The sequence below is a fragment of the Mustelus asterias genome, chromosome 24 (assembly GCF_964213995.1).
Source record: "Mustelus asterias chromosome 24, sMusAst1.hap1.1, whole genome shotgun sequence".
In the NCBI taxonomy this organism is placed as follows: Eukaryota; Metazoa; Chordata; class Chondrichthyes; order Carcharhiniformes; family Triakidae; genus Mustelus; species Mustelus asterias.
Window position 1 is genome coordinate 19,535,216 of NC_135824.1, and position 17,171 is coordinate 19,552,386.

Here is a 17,171-nt window from a genome sequence, read left to right on the forward strand (position 1 = left end):
AATATGTTTGCCTATAGCTTTTACGAAGAAAACTTCACACACTGAGTGACAATTGAAGGTTTAAGGAAAGAACGCCGAGTAACCCACTCACGAAGGCCGTGCAAGGAAAATCTTTGGTATTCTTTGGTATCATCAATGTGATTAAAATCACGAATGGAAATCGAGTGAGGTAGCGTCTTTGGTTCACACTATAAATAGTAGATCTTTACACATTTTTTTACACGTGGAAGCAGCTATTTTACCTTTGCTTCTTTGTCTGAATACTAGTAAATGATTACCAAATGTATCGTAAAGCTAACCACACCACAAGTAACACAAGGCCAGAATATTGTTAAAATCCGGATTGTTATCCATCGTTATGACCTCCTGCGTTAAGAACGCACCTGGCGAAACGTCACCTTTAAAAAAAAAATCACTAGTACATTCTCTCTGTTCCAAGGGCTGCTTTTGTTCAAATGTTAGACAGTTTTTTTTTCTTTGGTCGTCACAGAAGGAAAAGGGATGGAGGAGGTTGTAAGGGACAAAAACCCTTCACGTTTCTAACAGGGAGTTAGCAGTGGTACAATTCATCGAATGGAAGTGTGCGAAGGTAAGAAAGCAACAACAAAAATATATGTTTCATGTTACCTTAATTTTCCGGAAAAGCGGGGGGGGGGGGGGGGGGGAGATTGCCAATGTCGATAATAAACACAGAAACTATTCCAACCCAAACTAAATTCCAATCCCTATGTATTTCACAGCACAGATCTCGGATTTAGAAATGTCATACTATACTTGCAAACAAACGCTGTTTTATGTTTAAATAGAAGGGTCTCAAAGATCTACTTAACACTTTCAAAGGAGTAGAATTTTGGATTAAGGATAAATCATCATAAAGTGTAAAGGCATGTGACATTTTCCATTCTGAAAATGAGAGAGACAACCCCCCCCCGCCCCCCCACCTCCGCGCACACACACACAGTTCCAATACACCAATTATTCTCATTTTCTTCGCACCATTTAGGTGCCTCCGCGTTTTTTCACCTCCTTACAGAAATGTTTATAGTTTTTTTTTTTGGGGGGATGTACATTCCGTAGTCCCCATTTGAAAAAATTACTCCATGAAAACAGTCCATTTTAAAATTGATGTTACCAAACATTAAGAGTTGAAGATGAGCTTTGGGATTTCGCTTGCATATTAAGTTAGACTCGAGGTAAATAAGTTACTTTAATAGGGTTGTTGAACTTGAAGCGGCCATTGTCACCACTGCTGACTATAGTCCACCTTTGTCATGGTCTGCACGACTTTGACAAGCTTTGACATTGACTTGGACAAGCTATAAGAAATGGCATACCAATCACAGAGTCATGGCAGAATATAGCAACGTTAACAAGAAGCAGCAGACTTGTTAAGGCCTATTAAACCATGAGGTTGTTCGTCTTCTAAGACCTGAGATTGAGTCATCACTCCACTCTCTCTGGGCAAGTCTCTTTGGAGTTGTGTGAACCGGTGTTTAACCAATAAGTTCTACCCTGTTCACATTGGACATTTTACTATTCGTATGCCATGCCACAAGTCCCACTAAGTTGTTGCCCAAGCCAAGTGCCATACCTGTACCATGACCCACTTCATCTGATGGCATAGCTTTGTACCCTATCCTGCAAAGAGGATATTAAAATAATTGGTCGGGATACAAAATGGCTGGTTTTCCACTACAGCTTGTGACACAAGTGCAATGTTCCTGAATTTTAAGAAAAAGTTATCTTTGGTTTTTTAGCAGAGACGATATTATTTTTTTAAAGCACGTAACTGCGACTGGGTGACTGAACAGATCAAGGATAATACACATCTTGACCCAAACCTGAAAGGTATCTTGCCCAGTATCCCAGACTCGTGTTGGACACAGTCTGGTCCCTGTTCTATTTGGAAAACTAACCTGAATCGTACGACAATGTTTACTGCTGGCAGTATTTGAACAGTAAAGTGTCTCATTGCTGCAACAAGACTGCTAGGTAAGCAAAAATACTGCGGATGCTGGAGTCTGACGCGAGAACAGAGGAAGCTGGAAAAACTCAGCAGGTCTGGCAGCGTCAGGAGAGAAACAGAGTTAATGTTTCAGAGCATGGACCCTTGATTGGAACTGAAAGAAGGGAGAATGTTACAGCAAAGGAAACTGCAAGAAAAGAGTAGCAACTTTAAGAACTAATGACAGATGGGCAGGTTGTGTGTGTTTCGGGGGAGGGGTTTGCATTGAGGCAATACATGCATGCGACATTTTAATAAAGAGAAGGGGGATTAAGATTGGGGACTGTTTGATAGATTAGCTGTCAGTATTTAATGATTATAGTGTAGAAAGAACAGTTATTGTACTGTCCCGGAGTTATACATCATGCGTTCTCACAACCCTGCAGATTCCTACATCCCCGATGACCAATGTTGTGTAAATGATTTGAAGAAGGAGTCAAAACTCCTTTTGCTACTTGCTATCTTCACCAACAATTTATTTATTCATTCGCTGGCTAGGCCCGCTTATATTGCCCTTCCTTGTTACCTTTGCGAAGGTGGTGATGAGCTGCCTTCCTGAACTGCTGCAGTCCCTGAGGGGTAGGTACACCCACGGTGATGTTAGGGAGGGAGCTTCAGGATTTTGACCCAACGACGGTGGAGAAAGTTTTATATATATACACATAAATCAGGATGGTGAGTGACTGGGAGGGGTACCTCCAGGTGGTGGTTTTCCCAGGTATCTGCTCCCCATGTCTTTCTAGAAGGTAGCAGTTGTGAATTTGGAAGGTGCGGTCTAAGGCGTCTTGTTGAATACCTGCAGTGCATCTTGTAGATGGTACACACTGCTGCCATGTGCTTCAGTGGTTGAGGGACTGAATGGTTGAGGGACTGAATGGTTGCGGAAGGGGTGTGGAAGGGGGTTGCTTTTTCCTGGGCATTCTGCATACGGACTTTTGAAAAAATATATATACATAATGACAAGATTTATTTATTTTACCAATGTGGCACATTTTTTTCTGGACTTAAATGTTTCTGGACCAATATGTGCAGGGAACTATATTAACTATATTGACTATCTTCCCGGACACAAAGTACTGTTTAAGATTGATGTTCTGATTATCATATTGTAGGCGAGGGGGTCTTAGAGTCAAGATTGTACAACATTAAGGAGCTAAAGACCTCGGGCCTGAAGCATAACCGATAAGAATTGTAAAATAAGTAGTCCTGGCATTTGATTCTTGGCTGGGGCACTTTCATAAGGAATTCTACAAAATATAGGCGAATTTGACCTTATTGTTGCTTTCAAGTATGTGGGAGAATACACCTGGTGGATGTATCAGGAAAAGACTCCGGTTATTAATAATTGATTTGTTGTAACAGTCTGTTGAATGGAGTATTCATTTCCATTAGCGTGTTTGACAATACGCAGCCAATCCGGAAAACCGCACTCTCCCTAAACACGCTTCCTTGTGTGTGAAGCAATTTGGATAGCAAGGAACAGGAATACAATGATGCCTAACTGAACTGGCCGTAATATTCCTGTCAATGTTTTTGATACATCAAGTTCTTCAAATGCAAAACCGTGTCATGAATTTAGTGTGCAAAATACATTCGAATAGAAAATAACAAATGGTGGATTTCTTTGCAGTTTTACCGGGATTCCAATAAAATTAATATTTTGTGCTTCTTGCGAAATCTCGCTGTCATTTATCCTGCTCTTTGTTATCCAAAGTATTTTTTTTCTTGTACTATACTGTGTTTGGTGTTAAAGCTTTCTTTTTGGCCATTAGCTGTGAGATACTTGTCGCATTTCAACCGCATGTGGAACAGAGAGGGGTGTACTAGTGGTGAGGTGACAAGAACAGCTCTCAGAACATTGAATAGTGTGCCCCTGAAAACAAAAAAAAAGATTGGAGCTCTCGGGTTCAAACAGCAAAGAGCGAGAATCCAGTCCCATTCCGAGATGAACACAGATGACTCCACCTTTGTACCGCCATGCCTGAGCACAACCTACAGACCAGCCCCTTCTGAAGTCTCTGGTCACTGACACCAACACTGTACTTTTACAACATACACCTTCATGGTATTCCCGTGGAAGTGAAATGGGGCCAAATGTTTGGAGTAATGTTCTTTTCTTAACAACATGAGGATGCTCTGAACGACTTACAGTCACACACGTTGGACTATGTTGAGTGATGAAAGGTGTACGACCAGCGGCTTCTGTCTTTTTTTTTGCCCCAAAGAAAAGTCATAATAAAGTGTTGTAGAACGGATCCTTAATGCAGGTCAATTAAGTCTTTGGTTTCGTTGGACATATAAATATTATATTGTCTATTGAGTTCAATAATTAAACCTGCTCTCTGGAGGTCCTGGTCATTGATTTTAAAGCTATTCCACCGAGATTTAGTCCGGGGGTCCCCTTCATGCTTTGGTACAAGTGCTTGATGAAGAAGAAGAGTTGACTGAGTTGGAGCTGCCGTCATCCTGCCATTTATCCAGGCTCCTCCGGCGGGCGTTCATGAAAAAGTTGCTGACCGTGCTCAGCTCCAAGCCCAGCTGCTGGGAAATGGTGATTTGCAATTCTTTGGACGGACGCTTGTTTTCTTTGAATATTGCGTGGAGAGTTCTGCGCTGGACGTCCGTGAAGACCAGCCGAGGCTTTTTGGGCGCGGCGCCCCTCTCTTTGCCGTGTTCTTGCTCTTTTCTTTTGCAGGCTGCAAGAAAAAAAAACACCAAGGCGGAAAATGAATCCGTTCAGCCGCTTTACACATCAGCCAGTTTGATAGTCGGCAACAGATCTAAATCATAGAAACCCTACAGTGCAGAAAGAGGCCATTTGGCCCATCGAGTCTGCACCGATCACAATCCCACCCAGGCCCTACCCCCATATCCCTACATATTTACCCGCTAATCCCTCTAACCTACGCATCTCAGGACACTAAGGGGCAATTTTAGCATGGCCAATCAACCTAACCCGCACATCTTTGGACTGTGGGAGGAAACCGGAGCACCCGGAGGAAACTCACGTAGACACGAGGAGAATGTGCAAATTCCACACAGGCAGTGACCCAAGCCGGGAATCGAACCCAGATCCCTGGAGCTGTGAAGCAGCAGTACTAACCACTGTGCTACCGTGCCGCCCATCTGTAAGGAGAGGAAAGAGCTGACGTTTCGAGTCCAGATGACCCTTTGGGTCTCGTGAGTGGCACGGTGGCACAATGGTTAGCACTGCTGCCTCACAGTGCCAGGGACTTGGGTTCGATTCCTGGCTTGCGTCACTATCTGTGTGGAGTTTGCACGTTCTCTCCATGTCTGCGTGGATTTCCTCCGGGTGCTCCGGTTTTCCCCCACAGTCTGAAAGATGTGCTGGTTAGGTGCATTGACCCAAACAGGCGCCGTAGTGTTAGCGACTAGAGGAATTTCACAATAACTTCATTGCATGTAAGCTTTACTTGTGTCTGATAAATAAACTTTTTCTCTCCTTACAGATGCTGCCAGACCTGCTGAGATTTTCCAGCATTTTCTTTTTTGGCTAAACAATATTGAGTTGCACTGTCATAGAATTCCTACATCGCAGAAGGAGGACATTTGGCCCATCGAGTCTGCACCATCTCTCCCACAGAGTATCTCTCCCAGGCCCATCCCATCTCTGTAACACCAACCATTTACCCCTAATCTCCCTAACCTACACATCTTGGGACACTATATATTAAATGCGGGATTTTATGGCTTTGCTGGTCCCCAAACTGTAAAATCCTGCCCCAGGTAAATGGACCTTCCCATGGTCTGCCTCACACCCGCTCCAATTACCGTGGCAGGTGGAGTGGTAAACTTTCGACCACTAACTGTAAAATCCCAATCCAGGTCAATGGACCTTCCCATGGACCGCCCCTCGCCTACTCCGATTACTCTGGTGAGCGGGGCGGTAAAATTCTGGCCCATGGGTCAATTTAGCACGGCCAATCCACTTAACCTGCACATCTTTGGACTGTGGGAGGAAACCAGAGCACCCAGAGGAAACCCACTCAGACAGGAGAGAACATAGAAACTCCGCACAGACAGTGACCCAAGGCTGGAATTGAATCCAGGTACCTGGTGCTATGAGGCAGGAATGCTAACCACTGTGTCACCGTGCAGACCAGACCAACCTTCCTTAGTTTTCCAACAAGACCCCAATTAGTCATTTGACAATTTCAGGTTTCTTCCACAGGGAGTTATCTAAGGCCATAAGAAATAGGAACTGGAGTAGAAGAAAAATAATGCAGGTGCTAGAATCCGAAACAAAAACAGAAAATACTGGAAAATCTCAGCAGGTCTGACAGCATCTGTGACCCATAGTGCCTCAAAACATTGGCTCTATTCTCTCTCCACAGATGCTGCCAGACCTGCTGACATTTTCCAGAATGTTCTGTTTTTGTTTAGGAGCAGGAGTAGGCCATTCAACCCCTTGGAGCCTGCTGCACCACCATTCAATAGGATCATGGCTGATCTGACGACAGTCCCCACGTCCACTTTCCTGCTCTTTCCCCTTAACCCTTACTGATCAAACTTCCATCTAGCTCAGCAAGACTACACACAAAGACTCTGCCTCCACAGAGGAGAGGCAAGGAGTTCCAAAGATTCACCACACTCTGTCAATTTCGGGTTTGATTACTGGCAATAGTTTAAAAGTAACCAGTTGGCTGTGAGTGGGGATTTTGACCAAATGGCTCTAGTGGGTAGAAGAGATCTCGGGAGCAACATTTCAGCATATATAAGCAGTAAGGCCAAAGCACTTCCACCATAAGAATAAATGATTTATTCTTTTATAAACAAGAATGTTGCAGCCACAGACTTTGGACGAGAACAAGGAAGAGAGATTAGGATTATGGATGCAACTCATTTTGAGAGTTCACTTTGGAGTTGTTTTCTTGGCTAAATGTTTTGATAACACCTGAGTACGAGAACACATTTTCAGTTCTCTTGTTACCCATTAACTCTCTCCAACAAAATTATGATAACCTGTGCTTGGCATCATCATTCCTCCCAATCTGACATTGTTTACATGCGGAAAACAAATAAACCGATACCAAAATTTGTTTTAAAGAATGTTGTGGGGGAGGGGTGTCGGTATAAACCCGTTGGAAAGATCTTTGTTCCCGCTAAGGGAATGGGGTGTCTCTACCCCATTCTTAATAACAACAAAATGAAATTCTGTTGGAAAGCACAGTATAGCAGATAGATGGCGTGTTACTAACTGAACTCAAATCCGTTGCTGTGAGTAAAATCCAATGACTACTTTGACAAATGAGCTATATATTAAAGACAAATTCTAAATTAATTTGATAACTCAATTCTTAACTGTAAATTCAGACCATTGTCTTAAAAAGATTATCAAACACCAACCTAACTGAAATTGAATGTTATCGTTTCTGATGATGGATTTAACAGCCTTGTGCCAACATGCCTTCATCTCAAATCAGTTCGACATAACAGTACAAACCAAATATTTTAAACTTTCCAATCACATCATATAGTTCCCACAATGAAGGTCTTTTCAAATTGTTCAGTTTATTTATTATTAGTCACAAGTAGGCTGACATTCACACTGCAATGAAGTTACTGTGAAAATCCCCTAGTCGCCACTCTCCAGCGCCTGTTCGGGTACACTGAGGGAGAATTTAGCATGGCCAATTCACCTAACCTGCACATCTTTGGACTGTGGGAAGAAACCGGAGTACCCGGAGGAAACATCGAGTGAACGTGTAAACTCCACACAGACAGTGACCCAAGCGGGGAATCGAATCCCTGGTGCTGTGAGACAGCAGTGCTAACCACTGTGCCACCGTGCCGCATACAGTTCTGCTTAGAATTCAATCTTTGTCTCTTGCTCGTAATCACTACAATTAAGAACAAACTTTTTCTGCACTTTTTAAAAATTAACACTGGTTAATTTTTAAAAAACGAATCAACTGTCAATGACTGCAATGCAGACATGAGCTGCGGCTGTCCAAATGGTTCAGCAGAGAATAGTCTCATCCCGGGAGATGAGAGACTCAATGTACACGGGGAGCCTTCGAGCCTGAAGCCCATGTTAAAGGTAAAGCTGCCAAAGGGCATTTACCATGAAAATAACTAAGGGAAATCGAGGGGGTGCGGGGCAGGGGGTGTGGGGGGGGGGGGGGGGGGGGTGGGCGATGGAATGGTGGGGGTGGAGGGGGAGTGAGAGATGTGGACCAGATAGCATAATTTAAGCCACTTTCGCTTTCAAACAGGAGACCGAATAGCACTACGAACTGAACTGTCCATGGTGCTGAATGGCATCTGCCCTTTACACTGGCGCAGCGAATGTAAAACACACCTGCATGGAAACCAGCCACTGTTTCCCTTTCAAATCCTTTTCTACGTCAACCTCACAGCGTCAATCCGCAAGGAAGGTTACTTTAGTTAAAATAACAAACTGACTCATCACCAATCTGCTTTCCAAAATAGAGTTGGCTGAAGTCTTTAGGAAAGTTGCCCCGTGTCTCTCTGCTGGCGCTAACTCCGCATTGAAGGCGACAAAACAAGTGCAGCGGCGCCCTACCTCGAGATTGCTGCCTCCAGCCGACCTCTAATGTTTACGCGTTGTACTAAATTACGTGAGCTTCACCTCACTGCTCGCTGCTGGAGACGTAAGTGTTTATATCTATAAATATTGATGCCAGCCCATGACGTCGGGGAGCCTGGCTACAGACTCCACCATGAGGTGGCGCATTGGTCCTTTGGAACCGGCTCCACTGTGACTCGTAACTCGTTTTGATCTTAGTGTTTTCAATTAATTTCAGTCCAGTACGAAAAGTGTGCCATACCGCTCTGTTTTCATTGTGGAAGGGGAATGATAGGGCAGATCATCTTTAAAACATCACTTACTAACTCCTCGGGAAAAACGCTCAGTCAGATTTGAAATTTGCTGTATTCGAGGACATCAATAGAGTCATAAATTCCCTACAGGAGGCCATTCGGCCCAACACTCCCACCCAGGCCCTATCCCTGTAACCTCTTGACACCAAGGGGCTTTGACAAAGGGTCATCTGGACTCGAAACGTCAGCTCTTTTCTCTCCTTTCAAGATGCTGCCAGACCTGCTGAGATTTCCCAGAATTTTCTCTTTTGGTTTCAGATTCCAGCATCCGCAATAATTTGCGTTTACCTCCGTATCTTTAGCTAATCTTTGGACAAAGATTAGATCATTCGAACGCTTTGTATTACTGTATTCACCACTGCAAGGTTTTAATGTTAGATTTGACCACGCCGTTATTTTTTTTAACAAATCGAATAAGTGTGGTTAATTACATTTAATCAGTTTCAAACTCCGAATAAAATCACCCTCCTTAATGGTAAACCAGCAGTGTGGCAGCCGAGAAGGGAATCCCACCTGAAGTCCTATAAAGCTTTATTTATCTCATTTGGAAATACCCTGTTCAATATATTTATGGTGGACATTTCCGCTGAGAATCTTTGGTTACACCAATTAACGCGAAGAGGCAAAGTGTCCGACTGTACAAATTTTGAACAGGTTTCTCGGAAGGAAAAGCTTGAAGTACTCTCTGTGCCAACTCCCTTGAAGCCACAGGGCGCAACTCCGCTGCCTCCTTCTTAATTGCTTCCACCTCATTTGACCTAAATCAATCACTTCACTCAAATTAGGTAGAGACAGATAACACTTTAACGCTTCATCATTTACCTATTAATTACAATCGTCCTCATCTTCACAAGTGCAAAAAAAAGGGCTATCAATAGTGATTTTAATTATTTACTGAAACTTAATCGAAACACGCCTGTTGCAACGCGGCCAGAGAACGAAAGAAGGCAGCTTGTAAATGCACTCGCAAATCGGCGGTGCGTTTTGGAAAAAAAATATTGTACCCCCCCCAAAAAAAGTCTGTACATAAATTCATTTTTAATACATAGATTTCAGCTAATGTTGCGAATTGAATCCTCTCGTTGGTCTTAGCACAAGTTCATTATTTCCAAAAATCGGGCCAAGTATTTTTTAAAAAACTGATCTTTTAGAGAGGAGATTCCATTGCCTGCCTGAGTATCGCAGCTTCGTTTAAATGCTTGTAAATGCCTTCAGTTTAGATAAACATTAACGTAAAACAAATGTGGCCGAGCATTAGGTAGTTATAAATCAATGAGGTTACAAGGACACTGACAAGCAAAATCAGGAAATGTCACAGGTGTAGAACTTTCCCAGAGACCAGCCACTTCAGCTTAAAATATTCCAGAATTCGTATCGTCTCTTATCGTTAGAAAGCAAACAAGCCAACAGCGTGCAAACACTGGGAGCTAGTGTTTGCAAATGTTGCCAAAATCCTAAATTTATGGGGATCCCAGAAATGCTTCCACCTAAAGTGAGTTTGCTCCAATCTAACAAAGGAACCCCAATCACACTACTGGCGCGAGTCTAGAAATGTGCGTCTGTTCACTTGTATACCGGCGAATTTCTGGGTCAGGATTTTAATTAAAGTAATTAATCACAAAGGGGGTGTGGGGGAAGGGGAGGGGGAGAGTACGTCCTATAATTCTTGAAACATATCAAGGCCTTGTTAGAGGAGACAGATGGAATGATTAAACATTTCGGGGTTTATCAGCAACACACGCAAAGGAACAGCCCAAAGAAATGATTCACAACTTTGTAAATGTTTCACAACCAGAATTTAACAAGAAAAATACAGTCGGTGTCATCCCCCCCCCCCCCCCCCGTCCGCCCTTTGCTTGTCTGATCGCACCCCAGAAGGAAATGAAAATAATGTATTACACTGTTGGGGCACATTAGCTGCTGGTATGGACAATCGTGGATATAAATAGAATTTACAGTGAGGCACTGGCTGTTGTGTAAATTAGAGGGAGGGAAACACTAAATTTATACCGTATAATATTGATTTTACAGCCACGAAACAACTCGAATAGACTTAACGTTTTAGCTGCTCCGATAACGCATCTTACAAATTGTACACCACAATTGCAGTTGTATTGAAAGCGGCAGCCACCCACTGCACTCCCCGCTGATCATTGTTTTTTTTGTGTGTGTTGGCGAAATCAGAATGATTCGGAATCAACAGCTGAATAAATGAGACAAAATTGCAAACACCGACAGCGGTTGCAGCCACTTGGAATAATGGCTTCCGCCTTTCGTTAACAAGAAACATTTACAAATTCAATCTCAAACTACATGCAACCCCTGGAACCCGGGGTCATTTGTTTGCACACGTCACCGTTAAGTGGGTCGAAACTGCAGGGCTGACGCGCTAATATATTCACAAAACACCGATTGAAAAGGCTGTTTACATAAGGTAGGCCTGCTGGTACAATTTGGTTAGAGTAGCTGGTGCCTTGGCTAGCCTCGACAGATACCTGTCTCTATGTCTTAACTGCCCTCTCACAAACTGCACATCCAGACATCTGAGTGCACAACACCAGCAACCCAGATATGCAAAAACATAAACTCCAGAGTCCTCCCAAATTTCTCAATCCTTGGTGAAACGACAATCTTTGAATTGAATTCACTTATTTGCAAAGATTGAAGCACCTCAGAATACAGTATGATCTAATGCGGAAAGCTCGGATATCTCTGCGCTTTCTCTGATAGTCATTTTGTGGCGTTCTTTTTACCAACCAAGTATATTTTCGCAAAAGAAAATCATTGACACCCGCAGTGCCGCCAGCAATTATAGGACTCTGCATTTCAAGAATTTCCCAACGAACGTTTAACTGAAATCAAAGCAAATTCCTAGCTATCAGCAAGGACGCTTTTATATTCTGGACTAAAAGAAAATTGCAAATAGTCCGTCAGAGGCTATTGTCTGTCTGAGACAAGTGCCTAAGAGAATGTGATACATCTGCACCCCAAATAGCGGGCATATTGGGTAGCAGTTCATAAACCACATTTTGAACATTGTGAGGAGAGATTTTTTTTGACCAATACCCCATTCAGCCTTGTACCAGCGTCTGGTCAATTCCTGCAGCCGACATATGCCCAGTCTCAGTTGAATGGGCTGTTGCTGTAGCAGTCCAGGCTTAGAGATTGGCCGTGCTAAATTGCCCTCAGTGTCCAAAGATGTGCAGATTAAGATGGTAAATGTGTGGAGTTATAGGATTAGGGCGGGGGATAGGGCCTGGGTAAAACACTCTGTAAAGAAAGTCGGTGCAGACTCGATGGGCCGAATGGGTTCCTTCTGCACTGTAGGGATTCTACAGTATTCTATTCTGTTCTATTCCAGGATCATTTAGATCCGAAAAGTTAACTGTGTTTCTCCCTCCACAGAAGCTGCAAGACCTGCTGAGTGTATCCAGCATTTTCTGTTTTGTATTATAAGCCGTTTAAGTTGTTTGCCCAATTGCTTCTTGCTGAACCAATAAATTTATATATTTTTTGCAATGGGATATTTGGCGCCATGACCAGAGTTAAATACCATTGTTTGAAAATTACTATTTGAAAACCAGAAATTCGGTCAGTCCAAGGTTTATATTGTGTCATATTGTTCGCCTGTCTAAATATGAAGTTAAAGACCACTACAAAACGATTAGTCACCTTTGATTAATTTAAAAAGCCAAATAAAAATGTAAGGTAATTAAAAAATCGAGAATTTTCCAAAACAAATGTGGATAAAATGAGATAAATCCAGATTTGAAATATGACGAAGGAACAAAATGGAGGCTGGAGGGGTCAGAATTGCAATTAGTGTTCGCTGCTTACATTTGAAGACAGTACAGAAAGTGTCAAGACCTCAATATTCCTTACATGTAACTACCAATTTTTAGACTGTTTGCGGGAGGTTCAATGTAATCTCGGTGCTAGGATCCCCGAGGGAACCGCAGGAAGAGGCAAACACCAGAAGCTGGCCGGACAAAGCGAGGAGAGAGCCCACATGAATAACACATTTCACTTAGCCATCACATTGTTTCAACCCCTTCACAGGAGGACGGGGAGTTTTTTTTTGGGGGGGGGGGGGGTGACACCTTGAAAAAAAACCAAACTAGGAAAAGGAGTACAGTTCAGGCAAAGACTAGAAGCAATCATTCCCTATTAACAGCTGCGAAATAATCACTCCCACACAATAAGTTTTCAAGATTTTGTTGGTCGATTCTGCCAAAAATAACTCCCCCCCCCAAAAAAAAATGAGCAAGAAGATATTGTGGTTTTGTGGAAATTGTTTGTGGGGGTGACACATTTTGGTGTGCAATTTGTTAAAACTATCTGCGGAAATGCCGTTAGAATACCCAGCTATGTATCATATGTTCAGACAAGTCATTTATTTCATTGTCTACTTAAATAAAGGACTTGTGCTTTTCGGTGTATAAGAATAAATAATAGATGAATTGCCTAAATAATACATCGCAGGTTAGGACACAATTGGATAGCTCTCCATCAGGTTGTTGAGTTCCGAGCATCTATAAATAAAACGACTAAACGTAAACATTTACTACTTGACGGCTAACCGAAACAAAAAAGAATTGTAGTGCCTGAGATGTGGCAATCTCTTTGGAAGGCCCCGGCCTACTGAAATAAACGCATATTAATAAGGTAAACAGAAAGGCTCCGCGGTTAAAGAGGCGATTAGCAAAACAAATCAGTGTGGGGGTATTTTCTGTTGAAATGCAGACGTGACCTGCTCCAACATCAGCCAGCCCGCCTTTGGCAGCGTTTACCTTCAGATAACACCCATAAGACTCGACAACATATTCTAATGCAAGTGGTTGTTTCCAGTATCGACCCATGCAAATAAATGGAGACTGAGGTCGACAAAATTGTCGTAAAAATACACTCAAGGCAGCGTCTAAAAATCGAACAACGCGAATGTTATCAATCGTTCGATGGAGATTTCTTAGCCAGCTATTTACTTAATCGTACGCATGCTCTCAGAGCGATTGGATTTGGGTTTTAATTATAGCACAAGAGTTTAAAATAGGTCAGTTTATAAATATGCGCAGAGATGGGCTACATCTGCCCCTTTGCGACCTGGAGTTCGCCGTCCAAGTTTCGAATACTGAGGCGCATTAGTTCTTGGGCTGAAGCTCAGTGGTTGTCAATATAGCACTGAATTTTACTTTCGCAAATAAATTATTTTCCACAGAAAGTGGATTTTCGGATGAAAGTGCAATCTTTATTGTGACACCTCAGATAGAGTGAAGATAAATGAGGAAGAGAGTGATAACGCAGAGTCAGGTATTTTAAACCTCCTGAACCGATACATTTTACAGCTGGAATCTGCAGAGACTATGCTTATTTATTGCTACCCAGTTATATATATATATACAATATATATATTATAACGGTATTTATTCCGCAAGCAAACAAAACATAAATGTCATGCATAGGGCCAGCAAATGCATAAATAAAAACAGCTTCCCTTTGTGTTCTGGAAGTCTGAATTTGAAATGCTGGCAATTGCACGTCAGAGCTTGGTGTGAAACGGATCACTGCTCCTGACTCGGGCTCTGACTGTCTCTCGTTCTCCTGGGAAAAATTAATGGAGACCTATCAGTTAATTAACAAAGCCTCGTGCAGGGCCACACCGAAGTAACAAACTCAAGCTATCCTCACTCGGCACATTACAATCCGAAAGTTCCCAACAGTAACAGGACGCCTTTCTCTCTCCCTCCAGCCTCCCCCCAGCCTAAAAAAATGTTGGTTGCAAACAGCCGGCTGGAAATAACACCCTAATCTGCTCCACAGAAATGGGAATCAAAGCACTGTGTGAAATAACATTTAACCATTTCATTTCATGGAAAGTACATTTGGGTGACAGCCCATTCTGGCGAGATTCGGTTTGCCGTTCACATCTTGACGGGCTGGGAGGAAATTCTAGGCGGTGTTCAGAATTCTTATTCCTTCCCGGAATGTAACCGAGTCACAAAACTCTGGTGACATTCGGGGAGAAGCGTTCCCACATCTGCTGCTGCCGCTGCAGAGAGACCAACACTGTTCCCCTCCTTTGAAATAGGCTTCCAGGGGGATGAGGGGGAAAATACCGCCGTGACAATAGCATTGGCTCTTGCAGCAGAACAGAGTGTGGGATTGAGGGGACTGGCTTTGGGGTTTTCAATGCTAAAACTACATCTCAAAAGAGTTGAGGGATGAAAGAATCATTCCCTGGGATGTGCTGTTATTCTGTATTATTGTGTGAATCCACTTTGTTAAGCTCACACAGACACACACACAGACACACACACACACAGACACACATAGAGACACTCTCTCACACACACAGACATACTGACACACACAGACACCAACACATACTCTCTCACACACACATACACCAATATTCTCTCTCACACACACAGATACCAACACACTCCCTCTCACACACATTGACATACAGAGACACACTCTTACACACAAATATAGACACACATATACCAACACATACTCTCTCACACACACAGACACCACCATTCTCTCTCTCACACAGACATACAGACACACACAGACACCAACACATACTCTCTCACACACACAGACACCAATATTCTCTCTCTCACACAGACACACTCTCTCATACAGACACACACTTTCTCACACACAGACACCAATATTCTCTCTCACACAGACACCAATATTCTCTCTCTCACACAGACACACTCTCTCATACAGACACACACTTTCTCACACACAGACACCAATATTCTCTCTCACACAGACACCAATATTCTCTCCCTCACACACAGACACACACTCTCTCACACAGACACACAGATACACACTCTCACACACAAACACCAACACACAATGTCCCAACACTTACCTGCCAACCTCAAAGCCGACATCCGCTGGAATTCCGGTTCTTGAAGCCACTTCCACATGCGCCTGAATGTCTCCCGGCCGGATTTGAGTTTGCTCCAGGGTTTGGGGTTCCTCAGCAGGTCTGACAGGGTGCCCTGCGAGCGGCACAGCACCCGCTGCGCGAAGATGGCCTGGGGGATGCTGTAACGCTTGAGTTCGGTAGTGATCCTCTGAGCGATCTCTTTGGTGTTGATCTCCTCCAGCTGCCCGGGGGCCGAGCCGCCGCCGGGCTGAGAGCCGCCGGAGGCGGGGGGAGGAGGAGGCGGAGGCGGCGGAGGCTCCCCCCGCCCGCCGCCCAGGACCTGTCCGTGGCCCTGGGCGTGCGGGTGGACGTGTGGGTGATGGTGGAGGCCGTTGATGGGCACCATGCCCACGGAGGGAGGGCTGAGGCCGCGGCTCAGGTGCTGCTCGGGCCGGGACAGCATGCCCGGGTGCCCCTCGAAGCCGCTGGGGGTGAGCATCTTGTCGCCGGGCAGGGGGCCGGAGTGGCCGTAAGGCGGCAGTCCGTGCTGCGGGGGGTGGATGGTGGCCAGGGGGGAGAGGCTGGGGGCCACGCCGGCCATCTCCTTGTGGTAGTGGTTGTACAGGTTGTTCATGGTGGACATGCCCCGGTCGTCCCGCATGAGGGTGAAGCTGCCGCTTACATTGCCGGGTAGCCGCTGGTGGTGGTGGTGGTGGTGGTGATGGTGATGGTGGGGGAACTTGTCCGACACGGTGGAGATGGGGGGCAGCGGCTGCAGGGGGGTCAGGGTGGTGTAGGTGCTGCTCATACTCATCCCGGGCGGCGTCTCGCAAGCCATGGTCATGGTGGGGTGCAGGGGGGCGGCCAGGCTGCTGTGCTCCGGCGGCCGGTGGTGGTAGTCGCCGGCGGCGGCGGCGGCGTCCAGGATCGAAGCCATGCTGGAGACCATGGAGCGAGCGTGGACCGGCAGGTTGCGGTGGCCGAGAGGGCGGCTGTGGGGGCTGGGGCTGTTGAGCAGCTCCCCCGCCTGCACCGGGTCATGAGGCACCCCTTGCAAATCGCCCAGGTTCTCCATCGTCAGCTGAGCGTTCATGGTTGGCTCCAGCTTTTACAGCGACCATCGATGTGGCGTCTCCCTGGCTGCTTTCCACATCAGGACGGTCACTTCACACTTCACATGAAATTCATTCAATCATTTATTAACTCCCAGCTCCAGCTATTGTTCCCCCCCCCCCCCCAACACTGTGATATCTTTTTATATAAAAGCCACAATTTCTTTCCTCTTGCTTCCTTCCCCCTCTCCCACACTGTTATTTGTTTTGTTCACAGCTCCAGCAGCCGCGGTTCCAGCCCGCTCCTGTCCCTCGCCGCCTCTGCAGCCATGTCCTCCTCCCTGTGTGTGTCTCAGCTCCC

The 17,171-nt window shown here is 44.7% G+C and overlaps 1 protein-coding gene across 2 annotated transcripts; it reads right to left on the bottom strand.

The window, feature by feature from the left end:
- Positions 1-960: 960 nt before the first annotated feature.
- onecut1 (one cut homeobox 1) lies at positions 961-16,920 on the bottom strand. 2 transcript variants are annotated; one of them, XM_078241384.1, is made up of 2 exons: positions 15,759-16,920; positions 961-4,701 (listed from the first exon to the last, which is right to left on the bottom strand). In XM_078241384.1, exons 1-2 carry the CDS (start codon positions 16,849-16,851, stop codon positions 4,409-4,411), a joined length of 1,386 nt encoding a protein of 461 aa, XP_078097510.1. In that variant the 5' UTR covers positions 16,852-16,920; the 3' UTR covers positions 961-4,408. The 2 variants fall into 2 exon arrangements, with proteins under 2 accessions (XP_078097510.1, XP_078097511.1); XM_078241385.1 differs by lacking the exon at positions 961-4,701 and adding an exon at positions 14,392-14,467.
- Between the last annotated feature and the right edge of the window lie 251 nt (positions 16,921-17,171).

Bases quoted from the DNA above. Each gene is read 5' to 3' on its own strand.
- onecut1 (XM_078241384.1), bottom strand. From the start codon at position 16,851: ATGAACGCTCAGCTGACGATGGAGAACCTGGGCGATTTGCAAGGGGTG. The intron at 4,702-15,758 runs GTAAGTGTTGGG...TTTTTCTTGCAG, and splicing joins GTCGGCTTTGAGGTTGGCAG to CCTGCAAAAGAAAAGAGCAA.